The 17,141-nt window shown below is 42.7% G+C and overlaps 1 protein-coding gene across 2 annotated transcripts in view; it reads right to left on the bottom strand.

Annotated features, from left to right (window-relative positions):
- VAPA (VAMP associated protein A) overlaps positions 1–13,919 on the bottom strand; it is a 28,077-nt gene extending 14,158 nt beyond the window's left edge. The window contains exon 1 of one of the 2 annotated variants that reach the window (XM_035124389.2): positions 13,403–13,919. In XM_035124389.2, coding sequence (XP_034980280.1) covers positions 13,403–13,478 — 76 coding nt within the window. In that variant the 5' untranslated portion in view covers positions 13,479–13,919. The remainder of the gene's footprint in view (positions 1–13,402) is intronic. The other variant, XM_035124390.2, reaches the window with a different exon arrangement.
- Between the last annotated feature and the right edge of the window lie 3,222 nt (positions 13,920–17,141).

Raw genomic sequence — 17,141 nt, 5'->3', positions numbered from 1 at the left:
AGGGCCTTGGTGTGAATGCTTTTTAGAGCACTGCTTGTTGGGCTATGTTTGACTATACCAGGGGTCGGCAACATGCGGCCCACGAATACCATTTTACCAGCCCACAAGCCGCCCCTGAACCGAGCCGCCCGCTCGGGGAGTCCCCTACGTGCGGCGCTAAACCAGTGCAGCGCGGCGACTCGCCGAGCGGCGCCTGAAATTGCATCTGTGCATGCGCAGACACTGGAAATTGCATCAGCGCATGTTCAGACGCTGGAAATCGCTTCTGCGCCGATGCGATTTTTGGCGTCGCACTGCGCCAGTCCGGCTCACGGACAATCTCCGTGGAAGTAATCTGGCCCATGGCCGGTAAACCTTGTTTTGGCCTACAACTCCCATGATCCCTAGCTAGCAGGACCAGTGGTTGGGGAAGATGGGAATTGTAGTCCAAAACATCTGGAGGGCCGCAGGTTTGATATGCCTGCTGTAGAGAAACTAGCCTTCACCAGACTGGCTAGAAAATGCATTCAGTATGCTACACTTTAAAATTAAAGAAGGGTCCTCCTGGTATTGTGCTACATATTGCCAAAGCTAAGGATGAAAGTACAGAACTACAATTTTCCTCTTAACATCTTCTCATAAAGAAATGAATATGTCACATTGCACTTAGTATTGAGCCCGAGATCTGAAATTTTAGCTACCTTTTAAGCAGAGCTAGGCAACAGGTATTCTGATGGAGCCCTAATCTCTGCTTATTGACTTTACATTTATGTATTACCTAGCATTCCTTGATCAGCCTTAAATTGAAGCAGTATATGGATTTTGTATGTACATTCTTTTCTTTCTTCTGTGCTTTTAATTGGTTTTAGTGTTGTTTTTAATAGGGTTACTTATTTAATTGGTAGTATTTATACTGATTGGGACCCAGGTGGCGCTGTGGTTAAACCACTGAGCCTAGGGCTTGCTGATCAGAAGGTCGGCGGTTCGAATCCCTGCGACGGGGTGAGCTCCCGTTGCTTGGTCCCAGCTCCTGCCAACCTAGCAGTTCGAAAGCACGTCAAAATGCAAGTAGATAAATAGGAACCGCTACAGCGGGAAGGTAAACGGCGTTTCCATGTGCTGCTCTGGTTCGCCAGAAGCGGCTTTGTCATGCTGGCCACATGACCTGGAAGCTATACGCCGGCTCCCTCGGCCAATAATGCGAGATGAGCGCGCAACCCCAGAGTCGGTCACGACTGGACCTAATGGTCAGGGGTCCCTTTACCTTTTATTTATACTGATACTGTGTTTCTAGTTGCGTTTGTTGAAATTCAAGCTCTGAGCCGCCTTGGATCCTGTCCCAGAAGGCAGGATATAACTTAAATCAAGAAAATATGAGGGATTGATGTTTTCTTTAAAAAAACAAAAACCTCATTGACTTCCCAAACTACATGATTATTTGAGACTAACAGCACAAGACTATGCATGTCTATTCAGAAGAAAATACCTCAAGGTATTTTCTTCTGAATATATGTACAGGATTCCACCCTGAGACTGCAATCAGAGTAAGTTGGAGTGAACCTTACTTCTAAGAAAACATGTACAAATTGGGTTGCAACTCAATTCTCCTGACCCCATATTTAATGGCCCCAGAGCTTTACAACATGTAAGATTCTCATACCAAGGGCTTCCTTAAACCACCCCAGTTCACCCACCCATGGCATAGCAAACTATGTCAGCTGTACAACCTGCTTCCTGTTCTTGGCACAAATGTCTTCTAGGTAACTGAACTTTTCAAGCATACTGTCTATGTTTCCGGTTGTATACTACAGTGCCAAACCAGGAGTGCCAGCAGCTGTTTATGAGGATATAAATGCAACATGTGCCAATGATGTTCACTATGCTAGTTAATGTTACACATATTTCTCCATTAAATGTAACAAAAAAAGCACAGAATATATTCCATTACCAACAGGGGCTGCATATTAACACCATTTTAAATAGCTTCTAAATTTAACAATATTGGCTTGGATCAAATATGCCTTTCTGCTACCAGAAATTGGTTGTTTCTGACCTACTGGGAGAGCACTGCATTAGAAAAGTGATTCCCTATCCAAAAAAGTTATTCTACTTGTGCAAGCTCTAGTCCAAGATTTGGCACATGCTCTTTCAAAGACTTTATGACCCATTAAAAGTAGTTTATGCACTTCTTATTCAACATGTTTCTCAAACTAATGCAAACCCTGATATACCTTAGTACTGTGCTGCAAGTAACCTTCCGCTAGTACTTCCACAAGAGTGTAAGGAATAGCATGTAAACTTTTTCTTCTTTAGATAAATCCTAATAAAGTGATTTGGCATTCAGAACAACCCAAGCAATTTTTGTTTTACCTATAACTAGAAATATTCTTTTTGGAGCTCCATGTGGGGCTGCCCTTCGGCCTGGTCCAAAAGCTCCAGCTAGTGTATAATACAGTGGGCCTACTGCTTGTGGGAGGAGGGCTGACTGTACATGACATCTCTGCTAAAGCATCTGCACGAACTGCCCAAATGCTACTGGGCAGGTTCAAGGATCATGGGTTGATATACAAGGCCCTGAACAACTAGGGTCCGGATACCTTAAAGGCCACCTTATATCCCAGTGAGAATATCCAGAGGAAATCATTCAGCTCCTCCTTCCCTCCTGCTATATCATTCCCTCCATAAATACCTCCATTGTCCATGACTTTTAGTCATTCAACTACTATCATCCTCAGCCTGTCCAAAAGTATTATACTCTTAGAGCAGGGGTATCCAACATGGTGCCCTCCAAATGCTGTTTGACCACAACTTCCAATAGCCTTAACCAGCATGGCCAATGGGCAGGAATGGTTGAGCTGTAATCTTAGCCAGTGTTAGAAACTGAAATATGAAAGCTAAGAGCTAAATGGCACCTTAAACCTAAGTTATAGGCGCAACAACGGAATGTCTAGGCATTCTTTAATAACAATAATACAAAGCTGTAAGTGAATGAACTGCAGCTAAAATCTAGTCTAGTCCTCATCTGCAAAAAACAAAGCCATGCTTCCCCTACCCGCCTTAAGAGAGTCTCTTCTCCAGTCTTCAAAGAATGGTTGGAAGCCGGGAAGCAGAAAAAGGTCCTCCTTTCCTTCCACTCTGCAGACAAGCCCTGGATTCTCCCTACACACCCTTTCCTTCAGATTAATATACAGTATATTTTTGGCATCACAACTAACACATATCAAAGGCCTATACAACTGATGGCAGAGACAGCCACCTTGAGTGTCCAGTTCACAAACCTAAGACTTGCCATATTTTTCCATGTATAAGACAACCCCTAGATCTACTAGAAATCTAGCGGGGAGGAATTTCTCCTCCCACACCCTCAGCGCCAGCAGTGCCAGTTTTAATCAGAAATCTTAGGAGCATTACTGTAGCCAGAGCTCAGAAACTGCTTGCGTATATTAAATTCCCTGTCGCTAAATGTGCCTAGAACAATGGTAGTTTCGAACGCTGATCTTAACATCTAGAAGGGGCCACGTTGGCCACCTCATCTAAGAACGATCCCACTTGCTCTCCCTTGCTGCCCCATTTAAGCCCAGAACACCCAAGTGATGGCACCATTTTCCTTCAAGTTCCTCTTCAACGATCACCTATTCCATGAAGCGTCTGGCTTAACCCTTTTGATTGTCTCCCACCCCTCGTTAAGTACCTAAATTTAAAGTTCTTCAGGATTTATCTTGATTATATTACTTAGTAAAGAATCACATGCATTATTCATAATAATAATCTGCCAACATATTACCTCATACAAATGGAAATTGGATAACTAAATTCATTTTTGTTGTTAATTTGCATGTTACATAGAACAGTAACTCATCTATTTAAAAGTCATACTTTCAAATAATAATAATAATACTTGTCCAGCTTTAAATCACTCCGTAAGCAAGGAAAAGATAAGAAAAGATAAGATAATAAACGGCTACAATAAAATGTTTTCTTCTATGTGAAGTTATTTAATTGCATTGTTAACAGACTCTTTAAAATTAAAATGATTTTTTTCAAAGTAATCTACAACTTTCCTTTAAATTCAACTTACCTTTTCTTCATTTTCAGCACACTAAAAATCACATTAATAATTTAGAGCAGTATACCAACTGAGATAAGATGCAGGTGGTGTTGTGGGTTAAACCACTGAGCCTAGGGCTTGCCGATCAGAAGGTTGGCGGTTCGAATGCCTGCGACGGGGTGAGCTCCCGTCGCTTGGTCCCAGCTCCTGCCAACCTAGCAGTTCGAAAGTACGTCAAAGTGCAAGTAGATAAATCGATAGATAAATACCACTACAGCGGGAAGGTAAACGGCGTTTCCGTGTGCTGCTCTGGTTTGCCAGAAGCGGCTTAGTCATGTTGGCCACATGACCTGGAAGCTGTATGCCGGCTCCCTTGGCCAATAACGCGAGATGAGCGTCGCAACCCCAGAGTCGGTCACAACTGGACCTAATGGTCAGGGGTGCCTTTACCTTTACCAACTGAGATAAACGGCTACAGGAAATGCAACATACTGATACTCTAGGTATGCTGAACTAAGCAAATAATATTATGTAAGCCCCAGTTAAAACAGACCCAGCCAAGATCAAACCCATGACACACCTAATGTTTGCAACAAATATGTCAGACCTTACTTCAACAACCAGCTTATCATTTTAGCAGACCAACAAAAAATGAAGGTTCCAAAGCAAACACAGCAAAGCAAACAATGCATTGTACCGGTAAGTCAGAATTATTCCTTCACCAGGAGAAGTTACTGATGAGCCCATTCTTTGTTGTTGTATTAGTAGTTAAAATATGGTATGCCGCTTCTAGATATACAAAATTCCCCTCATGAAAGGCTACCTTTGGTCTGAGAGAGGTTGTCTATGTCCTATGGACATTTTTATGCTGCATTCTTTAATATTATTAAGGCTTTTGTGCAGCAATATAATGGTATGATGTGCTGTAGCGCATTAGACAAATTATTCTGGAATGAAGTACCACCTAAGATACTAGAGCATTGTGAATCATTTTACTAGCCTAGATTGACTAACATTTCACAATATGATCAAGTTGTTCATTACAGCTCCTTAATTATCAATACATGACATACATGACCCTAGGTAATTCGTCTAAAACAATTTCATCCAGTAGAAATCCTAATGACATTGCATTTATTAAACTGCAGCCTGGTGGACAAATATGAGCAACCATTATACAAAAATGAAGAGCATTAATTCCCACCTACCATTCCATAACTATTCTAGACATTTACTACTTTCTGGTTAGAAGTAACACACAATACTGGAGTGATATCATGCGCAACTGACTCAAATCTACTAAATACATTTGTGACAAACTGCTACAGTGATATTCCAAAACTCCTCTGCTTCCCAGCTTTACGTAGCTCAAACAATTTGCTTTAACTGGCTCTGTATTCAACCACTGCTGCACAGGTAGTCACAGAGCTATAACAGGCATAATTTTTGTTCCCAGTTTTATACTTCTGTAACCATACTTCATGGGACCCAGGTGGCGCTGTGGTTAAACCATTGAGCCTAGGGCTTGCTGATCAGAAGGTTGGCGGTTCGAATCCCTGTGACGGGGTGAGCTCCCGTTGCTTGGTCCCAGCTCCTGCTAACCTAGCAGTTCGAAAGCACGTCAAAATGCAAGTACTGTAGATAAATAGGAACCGCTACAGTGGGAAGGTAAACGGCGTTTCCATGTGCTGCTCTGGTTTGCCAGAAGTGGCTTTGTCATGCTGGCCACATGACCTGAAAGCTATACGCCGGCTCCCTCGGCCAATAATGTGAGATGAGCGCGCAACCCCAGAGTCAGTCACGACTGGACCTAATGGTCAGGGGTCCCTTTACCTTACCTAACCATACTTCATACTACAACCTCCCTAGAACTTTCTAGCAGTGTTATTAACTGTATCGTCTATACTGTTGTGCTCTACAGTATATTGATTTGCAAAGATAAAATATAAAGGCTTCCAACTGCTATACAGTACAGGAAGCCATAAATTTGTTACAAAATTGCTTTAGTGCTATGATCATTCCATGAGCAGAAGGGTCCTTCCATGGGCAATATGATTCTGTCTGATATAATCCAGTGCATTTTATGTGAAATACTGGTAAGATTTAAGCAATAATTTCTGGAAATATTAAACAATCATCTTAGATTACTAAAGCAGTAATTACAGAAATTAGACTCAACAATGAAATGCCATGCATCTTCATTGAGAAGTCTCAGCAATTTCAATGGGACTTGTTTCCCATTAAGAGTGCATAGGATTACAGCCTAAATATCAGTAGCTTTGTTTATGCAAGAAGGCAACCTGCGAAATTAAAGGTGAAATCAATACCCACCTGCCCAACTGCAACTTTAAGAACTGAGTACAATTTATGTCCAAGTAAACATGCATTAAGATTGCAGAACAAAAAACCTTTTGGACTTAGAATGAATGAAACCAAGTTTGTTTGTTTTGGCCAATGATGTGGGACAGAACATTTTCCAGCGCTTTATTTTTTCCACTTCATAACTTAATTAACAACAATGCACGTATATAAATGGGAAAACGGCAAACTTGGCAGTTTCAATGTTTTTTAGCATTGCTTACTAAATACAAGTAAAATAAAGATACTAAATTAGATCAGCGTTTCTCAACCGCTGTTCCGCGGCACACTAGTGTCCCGCGAGACGCTGGCTGGTGTGCCACGGCGTGCGGCGACGAGAAGGGCGATTTGCATTGTCATGTGCCTGGCGGCCGCCAATAGATGACGCTGACCCGCCGGAAAGGAAGCCGGCCGGGTCACAACGCGGGGCGAGCGCAGCTCTCAACAGCCACCACCACGGGAGGGTGGTTTTAGACAAACTTAAAGAAGCTGGCTGGATGAGCTCAACCTGAAACTTGCTGAGCAAAGGATTGTGCTGGCAGAGAAATCAGCGGCTTATGAAGCCTTATTACAGGAGATTGCAACCAACACAGCAATTGGCAAGTGTTTCTTACAGTCATAATTATATAGTCAATATAGGGCGGCACAGAGTTAAATTTTTTAACTTTTTTAATGGTGGTGTGCCTCATGATTTTTTTCATGGAACAAGTGTGCCTTGGCCCAAAAAAGGTTGAGAAACACTGAATTAGATCATTCTCTAGCACATAAAAAAAAACTTGTAGTGCAAATTTCCATATGCAAACTAACTTGCATTGGATTTTTTTCTAAAAGACTCTCATCACTGTTTTCAGTCCTATAATTCTATTTCAGACCTAATATATTTTGCAGTATATTTCCACCTTAGAATAAGGTAGGTGCCATTCATCACAGCAGCCCCCACAATAATAATAATTTATTATTTACGGTCAAAGACCAGTTCAAGACCTTCCCCCCCCCCATTTGATGTTGCAAATAATTAAAATGTTCCAACACAGAAGTTTTTGCACCCAGGAAGCCAATTTACTATCTCACTTAATGGACTTCTGAAACAGCAATGCAAATGTCTAATCAATATGAGGGTTGTTTCATATTACACGTATGCAGATCTATTTTCATACATTAGACATGCAGAAGCCAAATACTGTACCAATTTGTCCCTAACAGGTATCTTAAAAATTAAATGAAAGATGTGTGTATATTAAACTGTGATGCAAGAAACAGCTATTACATTAGCCAGATCATTAAAATCCTCACTTATTTTCCTTCAGTGTCTTAAGTTTGAGAAAAACATAAACTAAGTTTAAAAAGACATACCGACATATGACAGATACATATTTAAAATGTTCCAACCCTGCCTACATGAAAGACATACCAATGACCAATTTTGGCAACTGATCTTAAAGGCAGAGGGATGGGTTTAATGGTAAGCTATTTTTACTCTTAAGTGCAAGCGTCTCAATTTGCAGTAAGTGTACAGTATATTATTGGCAATACCAGCAGCTATGCAATGGTGAACTATACTTCTGTTATCAGATCAGTTTTAACAATTATCCACCAAGTCTGCAACATTCTGCAGTTCATAGTTAAGCCTAAACTATTCTACAGCCTCTGTGCTCTACTTGCAGAGATTTCCAAAAATGCTTAAACCTTTTGATGCACCAATACAATATTACATGACTTCGCCATGGTAAAATTCCATCAGAAACTGAACTACCTGTACTGGAAATGTAATAACTAAGCACAAAATGATGTTCTATAATTTGGGCAGTGTTAACAATGGCTAGTGTAAACTTGTAACCAACAGAAAATAGTTATGTGTGGCACCTTAAATCCACTGGGTGAAATACAATTAGGTATTTAGCCTGCTTGTGTAATGGAACTTCTGGTTTCTCTTTTCCAGTGTGAGAAACTCATGATATATAAGCTAATTGCCAAATGGCACCTTAAACCAAGGTTGTGGTCACCACAACGGAATGTCTAGACACCATTTTTTTAACAATGAAATCTATTTTTATGATTTTTTATTTCATTTCTATACTGCTTTATATTTTAAAGAAATAATGTGTTTACAACACATTAAAACATCAAATAAAACAATCTAGAATAAAACAAATGCAAGCTTCAAGGAAAATATTTCAGATTCTTCCGTAAGTGACATTTTGCTTTCCTTCATTTATTTATTTATTTACCTACTTAATTTATATAACTGCCCCATAGCTGAAGTACTCTAGGAAGCTAGTGTGTTGTAGTGGTTAGAGTATCAGATTAGGACCTGGGAGGCCAGGGTTCAAACCTCCACTCAGTCATGAATCTCACTGGGTGACCTTGGGCCTGTCACCGCCTCTTAACCTACCTCACAGGGTCGCTGAGGTAGGGAGGGAGTGAACCATGTACTCCTTGGAGGAAAAGGTGGGATATAAATGGAGTAAATAAGCTCTTCTACTTACCTGCTTAAGAAAGCTGGAGAAGCCAGCCAGATGGAGATCTGCATGTGGTCACAACTGGACTCATGCCAGTAGCAAAACACAACTGACTAATTTCTAACCTCCATCTGCCCCCCAAATTTGTTTCAAAGGGGTCCGCCAGAAGGGGAAGCCCCATTACACGAGCGGACACCCATTCAAGCTACAATGGATCTCACACTTAAGGACATACAGGGGCCCCCAGACTTACCGGGCTTTGGGCCGGTTCCCACCGCGCCGATCGCGCGGCGGGCCGGAGGGCAGGGGAGTGCGCGCCCGTGCGCATGCACACGGGCGCATACTGGCGAGGCGGTGCGCTTCCAGGTCGGAAAAAGCGCCGGAAATCATTTGTGCGCATGCATATGGGCCTCCCCCAACCTGGAAGTGCACCAGAAATAACCTCTTCTGGGTCGGGAGAGGCCCATACGCATGCACACAAAGAATTTTCGGCGCTTTTTTCCGACCTGGAAGAGCGCTGCTGCGCTGCGCGCCGTAAGAGCGGGCGGCGGCCGCGAGCGGCGGGGGTTGTCGCGGGCCGGATTGGGAGGCCAATTGGGTCGCATCCAGCCCCCGGGCCATAGTCTGCGGACCCCTGACATAGCACATAGTTACAATAAGCTATTCATGATTGACGCCCATCTATTTCAACTTTAACTTAACTACATGCAGTTATGCACTAAACATCATCCATTGTTATTAAGAATGTTTCATCATTACTGGATTTAAGAGACTTTTTATTAAGAAACACTTTTTTAAAAAACAAAGGAAACATTTTAAAATAAATTTTATGGCAATGCAATAAGCTATTAACTCAAAATCAATGTATCCTGACCAGAGAGAAAGACAGCCTGGCACTGACTGCTCAACTGTAACTTTTAAGAACGTAAAATAGTAATTCTGAACTTATCTTTGAAATACTTTTGTCTTGTTTACCACCTAAGCACACTTGCATTATCAGCAACATACAAAAGCAATAAAAGTGACCCATTTGTTTGTACTACTCAAACGGTGAACTGCAGCAAAATCTTTTATTTTGAATTATGATGTAAATAGTTCTAACCTGTTTCAGCATAATATTACAATTTTTTTAAAGTGTTTATATTATAAGCTTTTCTGGGGTTTAAATATGGATCCAGTGTAACTACTAGCCTTATTCTAAATATGTTAATGGCAATGCATTGTCAGCAATGTCAAAACATCGCTGGAACTGTGTCATAAACTTTCAATTATTTTGCATTATCACAATTCTTGGTGTAACTTTAAACAATTTTTTACAAGCTGCAGTATGTCCAAAAATCAGGTTATCATAACTACTGAAATTATGTTGATTCCTGTAGCACTTACATCCTGATCTGAAACATTTGCACTGAATTGCCTGCTTGCAATGTCAGCATGAGGTCACATTTGTGATATTACACTGGCACAGCACTCCATATATTCTGTCCTAAGCCTTTATTTGATAGGGAAACCTGTTTTAAGATTGTGGCAGAAATCCAGTTTATCAGAGCTCTTGGATGAGAATGTGTCCAGATCCTTCCGTATTCTGAAACAAACTGAAATCCCATTACTTAATTGTTTCAATATATTTGGCAATGACAACCATTTTACTTATAAGGTAAAAGATCCCTGGATGGTTAAATCCAGTCAAAGGCAACTATGGGTTGCGGCACTCATCTCACTTTGAGGCCAAGGGAGCTGGCGTTTGTAAATATTTTTATATTTACTTATACAAATGTCTATATATGCCAGTGAGACTCAAGGGCAAGACTCAATAGGCCTACACTTGGTTAACATGCACTGTACATTACCACATTGTGGTTGCTACTCTAAGCAAACTTGCTTAGAAGTTTTATCAGAGTAAACGGGCTTACAAGTATATTCATTGCAGATTTAAATTTAACTGAGGCAACAGTACTAAACACACAACTTGAATTCAGGACAACTTACTTTTGAATAAACAGACTTACGATAGTCCATCATACCAAGGGTAAGGTGCCTCTATGTACAGTCATACCTCATGATACATCCTCTGCGGGTTGCATCTTTTCAGGTTCCGGACGTACTGAACCCGGAAGTCCCGGAATGGGTTACTTCCGGGTTTGGCATGTTCATAACCTGCGCACATGCGCAGAAGCGCTAAAATCACGCTTTGCGCATGCACAGAAGCAGTGCTTCAGGATGTGGCCTTTTCATGTTGCGAACGGGCCTCCAGAATGCTTCCTGTTTGCAACAAGAGGTACCACTGTATTCTAACTAGCTAAGGACTGTACACCTTCAGCTTTGCCATCCAAGTTGTTGTTTTTTAAGCTGAAAATGCCATTGACTGGGCTTTATACAAATAAAGCAAATGTTCTTCTTTTAAGTTACTTTTGAGTTGTGTTCAGGTACTATAATGAAACCACTATCTGGTTTTATGCTATAGATTATTCTAAAAAAAAGATTTAAAAAGTAGCATGCCTCCCAAAAGGTAGATGCTTCAAAAACTCTGAAGTAAACCTTAACTGATTCAACAAGATGACTTCCGCAGGTAATGCAAGAACCAAAGCTTAAGGCCTGCTGCAGACCCATGTATACTTACCTGGGAGTAAATCTAACAAAGCTTACTGGGAATTACTTCTGAGTAAAACACACATCAGCTCAGGCTGTATGTCACACAAACTTTCAATGACCAGTCTATAAGAATTCCACAGTTGTTTCCACAACATTCTATCTTACCCTTCATCCCACCTCCACCACAAAAAACCTTATAATGAGTAACTTTTAGAAATTAAGTCTAAATTTTTACATTACATTTTTATATCTTCCTCCTGAACACATTATCTGTAAATTTCACAAAAATTTGTGAGATTCCCAAGCAATGAGTTTAGCTTGAGGTTTTAAACTAAAACTGATTTATGATAGTCAAGTTGCTATTTAAAATATAAAAAATAAAATAGAGAAATTAAATTATAAAATGCTACCTGAATTCACAACTTCCTTCTTTGAGCAACAAGATTACTATATCACCCCAAGTGTCCAAAAAACAATCACCAATACGTCATTTTAACTGTCTGCTCCCCTAAACTCCCATTAATCAACCTCTGAATATTACAAACTTGCTCAAAATGATATATTTTTCAGTTAGAGTTACAATCTAGCTCAAGGTAGGTTATAGTATTACTATAGTCCTCCCTACACCTAACTCAGTAACTTAAGTAATATTAATTTCTCTTATAAGCGGACAACTGAGACCTAGATTGTGATGTTTCTAAAGCCATTCATTCAGCCTAGTGCTAATCAGAGACAGAGTAGAATTTTAAGACTAACAGGATATGTTTACTGTGTTTTGGCGATTACCCTCCAAGAATCTTTGCTCTATTCCGAATGCCATTACAATTTCATAACCATCACTACTGCTATAATGGGGGTTAACTAAAAAAAAACATTCTGTATATATTGTATTAGAAATATTCTGCAAATAAGAACACACTGAATACCGAAGCAACAAATACTCAAAGCACAGAAACTTATCCTGTACTTTGTACACGATTCTTATATTCGATGCACGGTCTCGGGAAACACACCTGTGGGTGGGGGTGGGGAAGCTTTTAATTTTGCCAACAACAAAAACGTGTCGTTCACTAAACCCAAGGTGTCCAATATCAAGAGTGTCGTTGCTATGGAAAACGCCCATAACCGAGCTCCTTACGTGACACGTCAGAGGGCGTTGGTGCAAGATACCACCACTCGACTACAGGTATATCAGAATGGAAGAATCGAGGTGGAAACGAAATCGGGGAAAGGGGAGGCTCCGCCTGAAAATGCAGGAAGCGTGCATAGTCCCGTCCCCCCCAATCTTCTACAAGGGTTGCCCAGCCGCATCTTGAGCCTCTCCTGGAAACACGAACCAGAGGCCGTCCCCGCACTCCTTGACAGCGGCGAGCGGGTGGCCGGCCAAGAGCAGATTTGGCCCAAGCAGGGCCTGGTCCGGGCTGCGCTGCGGAAGAGGAGCGCGGGGAGGGGCGGAGGAGCTGGCAGCGCCTAAGGCCGGCTCCGCAGCCTCGCCAGGCCAGCTTCCCTCTCTCGCCCTTCGCCGGCCTCGGTCGAGCTCGCCTGCGCCGGGGGATGGACCCGTAACTGAGAATGGCGAAGCCGGCTGCTCAGGATGACGCGGGGAGGACGGAGAAGCGGGGGAAGAGGGGCTCCCGCCTCACTACCGCACACCGACGGCGAACCGGGGCGGGAGAAGGCAGGAGAGAGCAAGATGGCGACGGCGACGCCTCGTCCCGTCCCTCCCGATTCAAACCTCCCACCCGAATCTCCGCGGAAGGAGGGCGCCTGGGCCAGGCCTTCTTGCCGCCCGCTCCGCTCTCTTCCCCACTTATCTCAGCCCCACCGCTAAACACGGGGCTGGGCAGGGGAGGAAAGAGTTGCCTTTCCCCGTCCACCCTTTTGGGTATCGCCGCCGCCGCCTCCCTCCCCCACCCATTGGGAAGGATTCCTGCTCCTCCGCCCGCTTTCTCTCGCTCTCTCGTACCTTTGAATTTGAGGTCGGTGGGCGGATCGAGGACCAGGATCTGTTCATGCTTGGAGAGAGCCCCGGCGGCCGCCATCGCTGCTCCCTCGCTCGCTCAATCCGGGAGGAGGCGGAGAGGGTGGGTGGGTAGGTAAAGAGAGGACACTCCGGTCGGGGAGGGAGGGAGGGAGGAAGGAGAGAAGGGAAGGGACGCCGACCGAGGAGTAGCAGTCGTCGTAGCAGCAGCAGCAGCAGCGCCCGCCGCCGCCTCCTCCTTGCTCCCTCTAGAGGCGCGCGCGGACAGAGAGGCGCGCGCGCCGCCTTCCGAATCCTCCCCCCTCTCTCTTTCTCTCTCTCTCACACACACACTCTCTCTCTCCGCCGCCCCGTCAGCTTTCTTGCCCGCTTTCCTTTCCCCCTTCTTCCCCTGTTAAGAACTTGGCTCGCTCTGTGAGGAACCCCCGCGCGGCTGCCCAGCGCACTGCGATCGACGCCGACGACGGCACGGGCGCGAGGGCAGCGGCCGCCTCAGCTCTGGCATCCGCACGTCAGCCTATGGGGAGAAAGGCAGGCAGGCCCCTGCGCGCGCGTGCGCGCACGGCCACGCGCAAAGACACATAGGTAACACCAACGCCGCTTCCAGTCTCCGCCTGCCCGTCCCTCCCCCGCCGCCCCCTGGTCGGTTGACAGGTCTGGTCGCTAGACGCGGGTCTCCTCCTCCTCCTCTCACGTGGGCCGGGAATGGGGGGGAACTGTCACGCGTGCCCTGAAGGTGCCACGGGTTTGGATTTTTTTTTTTAGGGGTGGGGAGTAGCTGATGAAGAAACCAAGTTGGCAGTCAGGAAGGAATCCTCCGGAGGGGGTGGGGGTGGGGATACTGTGTGGTACTCGGGGCAAACCGGAAGGAGAATATGACACCAAAGCGTAAAGCATCGGGAGTCTCCAACAGCGGAAAAAGAGGCGGGCTGGGAACTGTGGTTCCCAGCATGCATCGCTCTCTAGCTCCTTCGGAGGTTCGCGGGACGTTGCATGCTGGGAGTTGTAGTCGCCAAACAAAGGAGAAGCGGAGTTGACTTGGGTTACCGTAGGAAGGTAACCCGTCCGGGTCTCTGTTTCCTCTGCACATTCAGTGCTGGGGACACTTAATTGCCCCCGTGTGGCAGGAGTGCCCAGGTTAAATGCTTAATGTTAAATTCGAAACAGATAACATGTTTTGTGCTGAAGATCAGAAAGGAAGGAAAACTGGATTGAGATATTTTTCACTTGAGTTCTTTCAATAACGCTTGCTTTGTTATTTTTACCACCATAAATATTGCTGGGCTGGATATAAATTTGCAAAGATCGCACAATCTGTTTAGCAGAATAAGCCTGCTCACTCTCTTTGCCCAGTTTCCCTTGGCAAAGTGTGTTTTTTGCACCTTGAGACCTTGACCCTCTAATTGAGGTTGGCACAAGGGTGTGGGTGTGGAAATACTGATAACAGTATTATCTGAAAATATATAAAATTCCAAGCAATTGCACATATTTTTATTGATAAGCAGCTATCACTTGGAATATATGGTGGGGAGCACATCAGAATTAAACTGCAGTGGTAATAAAATATACTGTATAAGGAATAATAAAAGCATTGGCACACCCATTGCAGACATAGTAGAATTACAATGTGTCACATTTAAACTGAATGTATGTTGTCACAATGAGAACAAAATATAGATGTTGACATACCCAATTGTACAGGGAACCCCAGAAAAGAAGAGAGAAAAGAACAGATCTTAGCACAGTCACTAAAATGTATGGTAGTAACTGACCAGAAATTGTTCAGTTACAAGCATCTGAACTCAAAAGACAATTGTGCCAATATTTGTTTAGGTACAGGAATCATGAGTGTTGCTCAGGATGCATGACATGTTAACCACAGTCCTATGCTTGTTTATTTAAAAGAAAGTCTTGCTGTAGTGCTCAGTGGAAAGCTCCACTAGAATGCATATAGCAGAACAGGAAACATATCACCAAAACATAGAGAATGCTGGTGTGGTTATGTGCAAGGCAGCTACCAGAGGCAAGGGTGTTTTCTTCAGAAAAAAGATAGAGCAAAAAGGAACACAAATTTGCCTTTAAAGTGCAAACAGGCAATAAGGGATACAGAAAAGGCCTTGCAGTGGGATTGAGTGAGGTTTGGTTGCCCTGATGGATATTTATCAAGAACAGGACAGGAATCCAGCAGGGCTCTTATTTTATTGATTCCAATTCCATTGGCTTGCAGCCCAAATCTCCAACATAGCTCACTTGAGTTAAATAATAATAATAATAATAATAATAATAATAATAATAATAATAACAACAACAACAATAACAACAATAACAACAATAACAACAATAACAACAACAATAGGACTTTTGTTAGTTATTTTTTCTGAAATGTCAGTATGATTTTCATTGTTTTCATAATCTAAAAATTGGGAGTATACAAATTTTAAAATAATACTTAATTTTTAATGTAATTAACCTATTTCTGTTCTTACTTTTAGTCCACATTCAGTTTATTGCAAATATCTTACATAATTACATGCAACTAGTTCCATATCATTCTTGCATTTTTTTCAGATGTGATTTATAAAACATTTATTCCTTTTCAGTCAGCTTGTTTAGTTTTATAGATGGAATCTTTGACAGTCTCCTGTTGAATTATTCATAGGGCCATGGTATGGGTGATACTAATGAGAACTTGCTAGATTGGAGCTTGCAACTGATACAATGTACCGGTACGTGTCTCTGCATTTTGTGCGTGAGAGGGAGAAAGGGGGTGGGGAACCTTTTCCTACTCCTCCAGATCTTGTGTGATTTGTAATCATAGAATCATGATAAAGTAATATTAAGCTTTAGTAGTAGACAAAGCTTGTGAGTAGCTGTTTCTGCTGCTTTATGCATCTTGCCATGGTTAAATCCTTTGGGTAGCCATGTCCAGACCCTTTGGGTAGCCATGTCCAGACCTTTAAGAGCTGCATAACATGAAACTTTCTGCCAATTGCAGCGCTTTTCCATTACAGTACAGTACTAATATTGTAATGAGGACAGCAGAATTAGGCAAAACCTTCCATATTATGGAATTCTTAAGGCTACAGGACCCCTCTCAGAGCCTTGACTCCGTACATCCATTTTCTCATCTGCAATCTGCACTGGTGTTCTTTCCTGAAAGTGCTCAATGATTTGTGCTGCTTCCCTCCCCCAACACACCCCAAAGTCACAATTCATTGATGCATAGTACCGGTAATAGATGTACAGCTAACTTGAAAATATAAATGGAAGAAAAGTGGTTTATCTTTGGAACAGACCAGTTTTTACATACAGTGGGCACCATGCAACTACCTCAAGCCTAGCCATAATTACATAGATAGTGACTGAGCTGAAATGTGAATAAGGAAGAAAAAGCTCTTGAAGCTGAGCTTGCTGTTTAATTTCAGGGAATATATTTCACAAAATAAATTATTCTGCACTACCTTATTTGGCAGTGATTTTGCATTGATAGCAAAGTGGTTAACTTTTTAACTGGTCAGTTCTGTTTCTGTCCCTCCATAGGAGATAGATCCACACATGATGTGTCGCCACAGTATTTTGCAATCATATTTAGTCTCTTTTACAAGCTTGTGTCTACTAACTGATCTGAGATCAAACTACTGTTATTACATATCTGTTACAAACTATATAATAGCACAAGCCAACTCATTCAGGAAAAACGTATCTGTGTACCAGCCCCATAAGG

The sequence above is a fragment of the Zootoca vivipara genome, chromosome 8, assembly GCF_963506605.1.
Source record: "Zootoca vivipara chromosome 8, rZooViv1.1, whole genome shotgun sequence".
Taxonomy (NCBI): domain Eukaryota; kingdom Metazoa; phylum Chordata; class Lepidosauria; order Squamata; family Lacertidae; genus Zootoca; species Zootoca vivipara.
The sequence above is the reverse complement of the archived record's forward strand: the minus strand, read 5'-3'. Positions and strand labels throughout refer to the sequence as shown.